The sequence below is a fragment of the Felis catus genome, chromosome E2 (assembly GCF_018350175.1).
Source record: "Felis catus isolate Fca126 chromosome E2, F.catus_Fca126_mat1.0, whole genome shotgun sequence".
Taxonomy (NCBI): domain Eukaryota; kingdom Metazoa; phylum Chordata; class Mammalia; order Carnivora; family Felidae; genus Felis; species Felis catus.
The window spans coordinates 6,299,662-6,310,023 of NC_058382.1; the positions used below are offsets into that span (position 1 = coordinate 6,299,662).

At 43.6% G+C, this 10,362-nt stretch overlaps 1 protein-coding gene and 1 pseudogene across 1 annotated transcript; both read right to left on the reverse strand.

Moving 5' to 3' along the window:
• Nucleotides 1–6,457: 6,457 nt before the first annotated feature.
• FELCATV1R13 (vomeronasal 1 receptor felCatV1R13) lies at nucleotides 6,458–7,408 on the reverse strand. The gene has a single exon (NM_001167485.1). It carries the CDS (start codon nucleotides 7,406–7,408, stop codon nucleotides 6,458–6,460), a length of 951 nt encoding a protein of 316 aa, NP_001160957.1.
• FELCATV1R-PS56 (vomeronasal 1 receptor felCatV1R-ps56 pseudogene) lies at nucleotides 9,350–10,060 on the reverse strand (annotated as a pseudogene).

The following is a 10,362-nucleotide window of genomic DNA, read 5'->3' on the forward strand; positions in this document are numbered from 1 at the left end:
GGTATTTAAAAACATATATCACCAATAAAATCATGGGCTCTTGTGAGATTTATGCATAATGTCCTTACATTGTCAAGAAAGAGTTTAATGTACTAGCCAAAAAGACTGATTAGTTTTTCAAATCATGCTGAAATTTCTAGGTTGAAAAACCAACAAATACTAACGGTACAACTTCCAAAGGAAAGGGGTCAAATGTATGCTTGTTTGTAAGAGGTTTTTCAAGACCTACAGGAATTGAAGTAGAAAATAAGAATAGTCAAAAATAAGAATAACATTGAAAATAAGAATTGAAGTAGAAAAGTGAAAAATATTGTATGGAATTTAAAACACTTTAACAATGTAGCACAGCAGTTACATATCAGGTAACATATACTTCAAGGTTTGTCTTTATTATGATTGTCAAAAATGAGGAAAATCCGATAAATTGTCACAGCAAAGAGGAGTCAGAGGAGACATGATCACCAAATAAAGTTTCATTACATACATGATGTGCTCTCCGTTGGCAAGTTAGAGGCTTCAGTCTCAATCACCTTGTCTTATGCCAATATGTGTGGCTGTTATAACCCCACCAAATTGAGAGTCCTATTTTCCAGTGAAAATTAAAGTGAAAATCTATGGACAGGTTCACAGTGCTTAATCCACCCAGGAGTAAAGGAAAAAAAATCCTTGTGTCTCTGGCTTCCCATCACATAAAAGGGCGTCTAGCCCCTCCTGGACTCCTGGAGTTTGGGAGATGGCACAAGTCTCTGTGAGTAATGAGTCTGTCATTTGGAACCTCTGGCAAAGGGAGGCAGACCCCACCTAGAAGCCCCACCGGTATATGAGTTTGGTGCCTCCACAACACAACTACACGATGTACTTTTTTTTTTTTAGGTAGTGATTAGCTTTTTAGTGAGCTGTCCTCAAAACTCACTCTTAAAAACCAATTTTGGAAAGTGTCAACATGGACTCCATTTCTGACAAGGAAAGAAGGGCACCAAAATTCCATGTCCCCTGGAAAGTGTATATTCACAAATGAAGACAGATGGGTCCCAGCAACATGTCAGCTTGAGAAGAATCAGTGGGACCTATCCCTTAAGAGGAAAGTTTAAACTTTCCATGGTGTAGCCAAAGTCACTGGCATTAGGAAGTTTCAATTCTAAGACTGCCCTAAATGTATATCCTTGTTCACTGATGGTTTAGGTAGGCTGCACCCTAACAGTGTCCCCTGGGCCACTGGGTCTGGTTAGTCTCAATGCCAGCTCTGCAGATCCGAAATCAGAGGCAGTTGTTTCCTTCATCGGTCACATGTCAGATTCCTGGGCTGCTGCCAGGGGTCTAGCTGTTAAGTGTACCTCTTGGAAAACTGTGGCAGACAGATTAAGGACCGCCCTGCCTTTCTTGGGCTGCGATCTGTGGATAAGGTCATGTGCATGAGGACCCGTCATCGAAACTTAGGTGTCCCCTTTTCATACTGTACTCATTGCAAAGGAGTCACTGTGTGCAGCCCACCTTTACAATAGGGATTATATGTTCTACTTTCTTAAGGATAAAATTTCTACATAAACTATGTGGACTCTTCAGAAAAGGAGATATTTTTTTCTCTATTATTTTATTCAGTGATTTCCTCTTATCAGTTTAGACTCCACATCTGTTTGATACTGAGTTACAACCAATACTGCCTCTTCTGCTCTTGTTTAAATTCAAGGTGTTCCGGGGTGCCTGGGTGGCTCAGTCGGTTAAGTGTCCGACTTCGGCTCAGGTCATGATCTCGCGGTTTGTGGGTTCAAGCCCCGCATCGGGCTCTGTGCTGACAACTCAGAGCTGGAGCCTGCTTCAGATTCTGTGTCTCCCTCTCTCTCTGCCCTCCCCTGCTTGCACTCTGTCTCTGTCTCCCTCTCAAAAATAAATAAATATAGGGGCACCTGGGTAGCTTAGTCGGTTAAACATCCAACTTCATGGGGCGCCTGGGTGGCTCAGTCGGTTGAGCAGCCGACTTCTGATCAGGTCATGATCTCACGGTTCGTGAGTTCGAGCCCCAGGTCAGGCTCTGTGCTGATGCCTCGGAGCCTGGAACCTGCTTTGGATTCTGTGTCTCCCACTCTCTCTGCCCCTCCCCTGCTCATGCTCTGTCTCTCGGTCTCTAAAAAATAAATAAATGTTAAAAAAAATTTTTTTTAAATAAAATCAAGGTGTTCCAACTTGACCATGAGGAGCTCTTTCGGGTGACTCCCGTGTCCCTCTGACATAGCCCATTTTTAGAAACCGAGTTGTTTAGCATGTCCTGACTTACGGCACCGCAGCTCTGCAGGCTGATTTCATACACGTCCTGTCCTAGTCCAGGCTGCACCGTCTCTCCAGGCAGCCCCTGGCTGCTGCCGTGGGGGAACCGTGTCATGGACCAAGGCATGGACACTAGGTATGCTCACTGCTCCTGGGTGTCACTGTGTTCACACCCTCTCAGCTCAAACACCAAGAAAACGTACGTGTGTGTGCTGAACCGCTCGTGTGCACATAGGTAGAAATGTGTGTGGGGGGCGATTTGTGTCCATACAGAGCCAACATGACTTCAGGCTGAGGTCTCCAACTCCAACCCATTCCTCATGGATCATTCTAACTTCCTGCCCTTGCTCATCTGTCACCTGTCTCTCCAACGGTGACAAACGTGGATCTCACCATCTGTACTTGTGAGTCAAATGCATTTCTGGTCCAATTTGTATAGGATACCGGCCCTCTTGTGCCTGGTTCTTCCAGGCAAAACATCTGAGTAAACTATGGGATAGCCGCAAGAAAGCTGAAGTATAGGTAATGACATGGAACATTCTGAGGTAGAGGAGGAGGGACACCTGGATGCCTGGGAAGGGAACACCTTACACAGCAGGAGATACTGGGGGCAGGGGGCAGACTATTAAGGATATTAAGGATTATCTGTATTACAGGATTCCCACCTGACAATGGCATTCCAGGGGAAGCTGCATGGCAGGGACACCACCCCGCTAGGCCCAGAAGACAATACATCCGGTCAAAGAGCATAACCCTCAAGCCTTTGAAATCTAAGGGAATTTTCCCTCCTAGATTTTTTACTTATTGGGGACAGGTGACCCATTTCCTTTTTTCAATTCCTTCTTTTGGAATGGGAATATCTAAACTCTCCCCATGCCATTGTATTCTGGAAGCAGGGAATGTGTCTGCATTCACAGGTTTATAGCTGGAAGAAAACAGGTTTTCCTCAAGATGAATCATGTCTCAAATCTCAATTACTCTTGACTTAGATGATAGTAGGTGAGATTTGGGACTTAGAGTGGATTATACAGTGGTTGAGACCTTGGGGCTGTTGGTATGGGGAGGGAAGTGGATTTTCCTGGAGGACATGAGTTTGAAGGGTCCAGCAGGCTGAGTGTTAATGACCAAACTGGATCTTTTCAAATTGATAGGCTGAAGTCCTAAATCCCAGTATCAGAAGGTGACTCTATTTGGAGTTAGAACCTTGAAGGCTCTCGGAGTTAAAATGAGTACATTAGGGTGAGCCCTGATCCACTCTTAGTGGTGTCATTATAAGAGGCAATCTGGGACACAGAGAGGCTCCAGACCTCTGCATGCACAGAAGACACACTAAGGGAGGACACAATGAAAGGGTGGCCATTTGTAAGCCAAGGAGATGTCACAAGAAAATACACCTTCTGATGTATCTTGGACCTTCAGCCTCCTGAACTGTGGAAGAAAATACCTGGCTTTTTTTTTTTTTTTTTAAGCCACACTGAACATTGCATTCTGTTATGGCAGCCCAGGAAAACTGACACAAAGTTAAGGGTCTGCCTGATCAATCCTGGGACCTCCAAGGAGCACCCCTAATCTCTTTCAATAGGATCCCAGGTCCCCAGTCTCTGAGATGTCAGCTGCTGTGGCCTGACTCTCTCTGGGAGCAGAGCCCTTACAGGGAGGCCACAGCAGGGAAACAGAGGCTGGGACATGTCTCCCGTACTATGCCTGCCCATCCACGGGAATCAGGAGAAGGGAGTCAGCACAGGCTATTTTCCACTGGGGGAGGATGAGGTTCAGTGGAGGGTGGGGGGACTGCTGGTTGGGTTTGGAAGTGGAACTTTCAGTCCCGACTTTGGACAAATGTTAACTTCCCTGCTTGTCAGATTCCTCCTGGGAGATGGCATGTTGCCTGCATTCCTCACAGGGATCCTGTGAGTCCCACAGGGGATTCTCCCTGTGAAAGCACCTGTGTGAGCCTTCATGTTATGCTCATAGAACTTCTGTCCTTGCACCCCAGTTCCTGATGCTGTCAGATCCTAAAGGTACTGGACTCCACCCAAAAGGGCATTCTTTTCACCTTCCCATAAAATCTCTTTACCCTTGGGGCACCTGGGTGGCTCAGTTGGTTAGATGACCGACTTTGGCTCAGGTCATGATCTCACAGTTCGTGAGTTGGAGCCCCGCGTCGGGCTCTGTGCTGACAGCTCAGAGCCTGTAGCCTGCTTCAGATTCTGTGTCTCCCTCTCTCTCTACCCCTCCCCTGCTCACGCTCTGTGTCTCTCTGTCTCTCAATAATAGACGTTAACAAAAAATCTCTTTACCCTTTATTTTACCACCTCTAGACAAGGCTCCTAGTTTCCAGCTTGGAGAATTAAATGAAGGCACCACTGGAGCTTCCTATTTTTTTTTTGAAAAGTAGTTCACCCTTCTCTTCTTTCTTTCCTGCATCTGCACTGCAATTCCAGGCTTGTGCAATCTCACATCCCCAGTGAAGTTCTGGGTTGATATGAGAGAGAGAGAGAGAGAGAGAGAGAGAGAGAGAGAGAGAGAGAGAGAACCTGTAAAGAGGAGAGATCTCCGGCTCCCAGAGGTGGGTTTTTGGACGTTGAATGTAACACTCATCACTGTCCTTTGTTCGAGTTAGGAAGAATCCCTGCGGTCACTCATGTGTCCATCCATGGGCACTGTCTGGACAGGAATCACTCCTTGAACTGACTCTCCTCCCAGATTTGCAGTCCATATGAAAAGCACAGCTTCTCCCCTGGGATTGGGCCAATGACTGTCTCACTTTCCCGAATTTCAGAGTCTCTACTGTTCACAAAGAAAGATCTGATTTCAAGTGGATTTCACCTCTGTCAGAAGCTGACTTTGACTTGGCTTTATGCCAAAAAAAAAAAAAAAAAAAAAAAAAGGTCAGATTATTTGTTTTCTGGGTTGCAGTAACTGATACATATGTTTCATCTTCTTTTTGACTTCAAGTTTTGGGAGAGTGTGCCCTTTCTGTGGCAGGAATGGATTGTCTCACTCACAAGGTTTTGAACCACACTTTTGTCTGGGGCAGGAGGATTTCCCTCTTGAATGGGACATATCATTTCACATTCTCTCCTTAATGCCCTACTGATTTCAGTCTCCTAGAATCACCATTCATCCTAGGATTCTTCTAGGATCATCATCATTCAATTGGGGCTAAATTCTCATCCTTTGGAACATGCAGCTTTGGGGCATAGGATTCCAAATAAACGTGCATCCTCTGTCCTCCACACAGACATATAGCACCTGAGAGGCTATCACCTTTTTTCTGAGCACAGTCTGAGAATGAAGCCATGCGACATTAAAAGCTGATACGTATCTCAAGCAAGGTTATTACAGTGGGATATATTTGAAGCTGGCTCTGGGCATCTACTTCCAGTTTTAGTTTAAACTCACCAGTAAGATGTTTTCAAGGAATGACTTTCCTAGAATGGTGGCAACCAGCACTTATTGTGGAGGGGAGATGGTGTGGTTCCTGAAGCTCTTAGATGAGGACTCAGATATCCTTTCAACTTCTGAGGATTTTCTAACTCACTATGTCTCAGGACTCCACTGGATGTTCGAGCAGACTTCTCAGGCTTAACTTTCTCCTCAGATCTCCAAAATTCTTGTCACCTTTGTCATTGCCATTTCTCGGCTAAAGTTTCTTATTTTCCTGTACAACAAATTAATCTGTCCACTGCTCCAAAGGATGACACTAATCTATTATCTTCAAAGGTACTTCTTTATACAAACATCTATGAAAAACAGTCCAGAACAAAAGTTCCCCATGCCTCTGCCCACAAGACATGCACATACATGAGAAACCCATGGAGAATTGCCTTCCAACAATATTGATAACCCATTTTTTCACAGGATTAAACTCTGGCAGAGTTTTCTATGAGTACATCCCTGAGTGAAGCACTCCAATCAACAGATAAGAAGCTAGAATCAAATCCACTCAATTTCCCTCAATAGCATTTCATTAAGACGGCTATATTCCAAATACTAGGCATCAGAATGAGGCCAAACAGCTTTGTCCACTTCCAGTCTGCCAGTATATGGCCCATTTCAACCAGGTGATGCAACCACCAATGCCCATTAGTGTCCACGCTGGAGAGTCATGTGGTTACTTCCTAGGTTCTGTATTGACTTTTCCAGCAGGGGGAGTAAATAAACAACTGGGCATTGCTCAGACACATACAATTCACATTTTTTCTGTAAGATTAAGGGATTTTGTGTTCCTTATCCAGGAAAAGCAGAGCCTACATACTGTGGAGTCTTGTCTCATGAGCAGAAATGGGCTGATGGCTGGAAAGCACACGGAAATTACTGCAGCCGTGTTCACCAGCCACCGGCTGGGATTATAAATAAGAGCAATACAAGCATGAAAGACGGAGGAGAGGAAGTGGAAAGACACAAAGGTGCTCACGAGGATGAGGATGTTCTGGGTGGCTCTGGACTCAGCAGAGGATCTGGGGGAGACATTAGTGCTATGAATGTGCTGGACCCGCTGCTTGTGTCTGTGCAGGACGAAGACCATGGAGCCGCTGGTCCAGATCGTGAGCCCAGAAAGTGAAGCTTCAGGAAATACTATCAATGCTGCATATACAGAAACTGTGATTGTCTCAGTATCTACAGAAAGACAATACCCCAAATCTCGTTTCTTTGTGATGTTTTTCATGTGCCAGTTGTTAGATGCAAATAACACATACATAGGAAAAATTAAATTTACAAACATGAACTGGATCCAACAGAGGGAAATGGAGAAGCCAATGTACTTTGGGGCTTTGGTTTTAAGATCCTTCCAACAGGAGTTCATGGGGCTGATCATGATGGTCTGGAAGACACTCAAGAGGCAGGTGCTGCCAATGGACATACCCCTGCCCACCCTCTGAACATACAAAAGAAGTTTGCATCCAAACTCATTGAGGAAATATTGTATCCCAAAAGCTGCCAATGTCTGGGGGACACCTTTTGAGAGCATCGTCAAGGAGTTGGCTGTAATCAGGTGCATGAGGATCAACTCTGTGGGTCTCAACCTCCCTTCGGTGTGGTAATGGAAGACATAATGGTGAAGAAGAGAGAAATTGCCCAGGATTCCAACTATCGTCTGTGATAAGAAGATGACTGCTATTGCCAAATCCCTGGGGGCCATTCTGTCATTTAGCACATTTTCCTCTAAATAGTAGTAACAATCATTCTTCTGAGCAAAGAGACTCATTGAAGAATCTGATACCAAGAATAACTTCTGTGGTCCTGTGAGATTGCCAAAGACTCCAAGAGACAGGAGTAAATGGAGAAACTTTCCAGTATACTCCATGGAAAAGTCAGCACTAAGAACGAGGTGATCATAACTGGGTGAAGCTACGATAAGCAAAAGCATATAGAGAGAGCGTAATACAACATTTTCAGAATAAACTGAAATTTGCTAGCCATATTAGGTAAAAGAAAACCACAGTAACTACCCATATCATACAACAAATCAATTCTGAATGGATTGCTCATCTAAATTTTAGAGATAAATAATGACATTTATAGAAAAACAAAAAGAGAATATTCTGTGGCCTTGAGATAAAAACATAGCACAAAGCATATTAACTGTATATGTGACATGACAAAGTAAATTATAAAAATTAAGAGCCGGTTCTCCTCAAAAGACACACACACACACATGGGAGAGAGAAAGAGAGAGAGAGAGAGAGAGAGAGAGAGAGAGAGAGAGAGAGAGAGAAGAGATTGAGATTGTGTATAGTACAAAGAACGCTTACAGGCTCACAATAGAAAAAAGTGGACAAAACTTCCCAACAGAAACTTCAAAAGAGGTTACTCAATGGGTAATACATGTCCAAAACATGTTCAATGTCCTTAGTAATTGGGAAAATTAAAATTAAACCACTACTTGGTACCACCATACACTGACCAGAAAGCTAAAATGAAGTGAGTTAATACCACGTTTTGGCAAGGTTGTGGGTCAACCAAGATTTTCATACACTGCTGGTGGGTGTTAAAATTGCTACAAACATTTTAGAAAACTGTGTGGTAGTATCTACTTTAGCTGACCAGATGTAATCCTATGTCTCAACAATTCCACCTTTACAAATTTACTGAACAGAAATTTGTACAGGTATTACCAAAAGACTTATTAGAGTTTATATGCCAGCACTACTCCATTACTCATAGTAGCTCCCATCTCAAAACTACCCACCTGCCCATTAACAGTAGAATGAGTCAATCAAGTGATATTCACATAATGGAGTCCTATACAGCAATGCTAATGACTGCTAGTAACCGGTTGTATGCAACTATATGGATAAATTCACAAAATCAGACTGAGGGAAAAAAGGCCAATATGAGAGAGTTCATTCTGTATGATTCCATTTATAGAAAGTGCAATACAGGCAACAGTGATCTAATCTCTTAAATGTTAGAATGGCTGTAAACTTATTCCCAAGAACTCCAAGTCTATGAATATATGCAGCAGAAGTATACCCTTGGGGACAGTACTTTAATTTTTTTTTAATGTTTTATTTATTTTTGAGACAGAGAGAAACAGAGCACGGGCAGAGGAGGGGCAGAGAGAGAGGGAGACACAGAATCCGAAGCAGGCTCCAGGCTCTGAGCTATCAGCACAGAGCCTGATGCAGGGGTCAAACTCATAAACCGTGAGATCATGACCTGAGCCGAAGTCGAATGCTTAACTGACTGAGCCACCCAGGCGCCCCTTCGGGACAGTACTTTAAAGGGGGCACAAGAGTTTCTGAGGGAATGGCAGAATTCTGTTTCTTGATGTTGGCATTGTGTACAGGGTCACATCCTGTTTGTGAAATTCCACTGAGCTGTGCACTTATATCCTGTGTGTGTGTGTTTAATTTTTTTATTTAAAAAAAAATTTTTTAATGTTTTTATTTATTTTTGAGACAGGGAGAGACAGAGCATGAGCAGGGGAGGGGTAGAGAGGGAGACACAGAATCTGAAGCAGGCTCCAGGCTCTGAGCTGTCAGCACAGAGCCTGACATGGGTCTTGAACTCACCAACCGCGAGATCATGACCTGAGCCGAAGTCGGACGCTTAACCGACTGAGCCACCCAGGCGCCCCAATTTTTTAAAAAATCTACAACACCACCCCCCACCACCACCAAAAAAAACTGGAAGTAGCTGGGGAAAGGTTGTTCTTGTGAATATGTGTGACCTGCTGATTGTGTCTGTGCAGGATGAAACTTAGAGCCACAGGCCTAGATCACGAGCCCCAACAAGAAACATAAAGGACTAATAACAATGCTGCATAGGGAGTACCTGTGATTTTGTCACGAAATTCAGCAGAACGGTATCTGAAATCTTTGGAGCTTTGTTATGTCTTTGCTGCTGTGTTTGACCTTACATAAATAAGAAGAATTTTATACAGCATATACAGGATCCAGCAGAGGAAAACAGAAACCTCAATATATTTGGGAGCTTTTTTTATTCTGCCCACCTGGAGTTGATGCTGATCGTGATGGTGGAGACATGCAGGAAGGTGATGATGTCAGTGGCCTACTGTGCCACCTCTGTGGGGGAATAAAACAAATTTGCATCCAAAGTCATTGTGGAAATGCTTCAACCTAAAAGCTGCCATAAATCTAGGAGCCACCTTTGCATAGAATGCCTGAGGAGGGGTTATAAGCAGATGTATGAAAATCAAACTGTGGATTTCAATTTGCCTTCAGTGAAGGAAAGGAAGGTCTAATGATAAAGAGGCAGGAAATGCCCGTGATTACAACTTAGTCTGTTATAAGAAGTCCATTTCTATTGCCAAATCTCTGGAGACCATTCTGCCAGTTACCACTAACTGGTATTTGTCTTCAGAGCCAGGAGAACCCGCCTGAGAATATGAAGTGTGGGCTCCATTTATTATATATTAACAGACATTCATTACTCTCACTATAGGATCTACTACAGGTTTTGTTTGGTTAAAGGTCTTCCCAGAGTTAAACATACAACCTTTAAATAGCACTTACGATGTATAACGTATGGCCGCTATAATGCCATATATACGATATCTTCTTTGTGTTTTTCATGGAGACACTGCCACTATTTTCACCATAAGGAGGACTTTCATACAGAGAGTTTGAA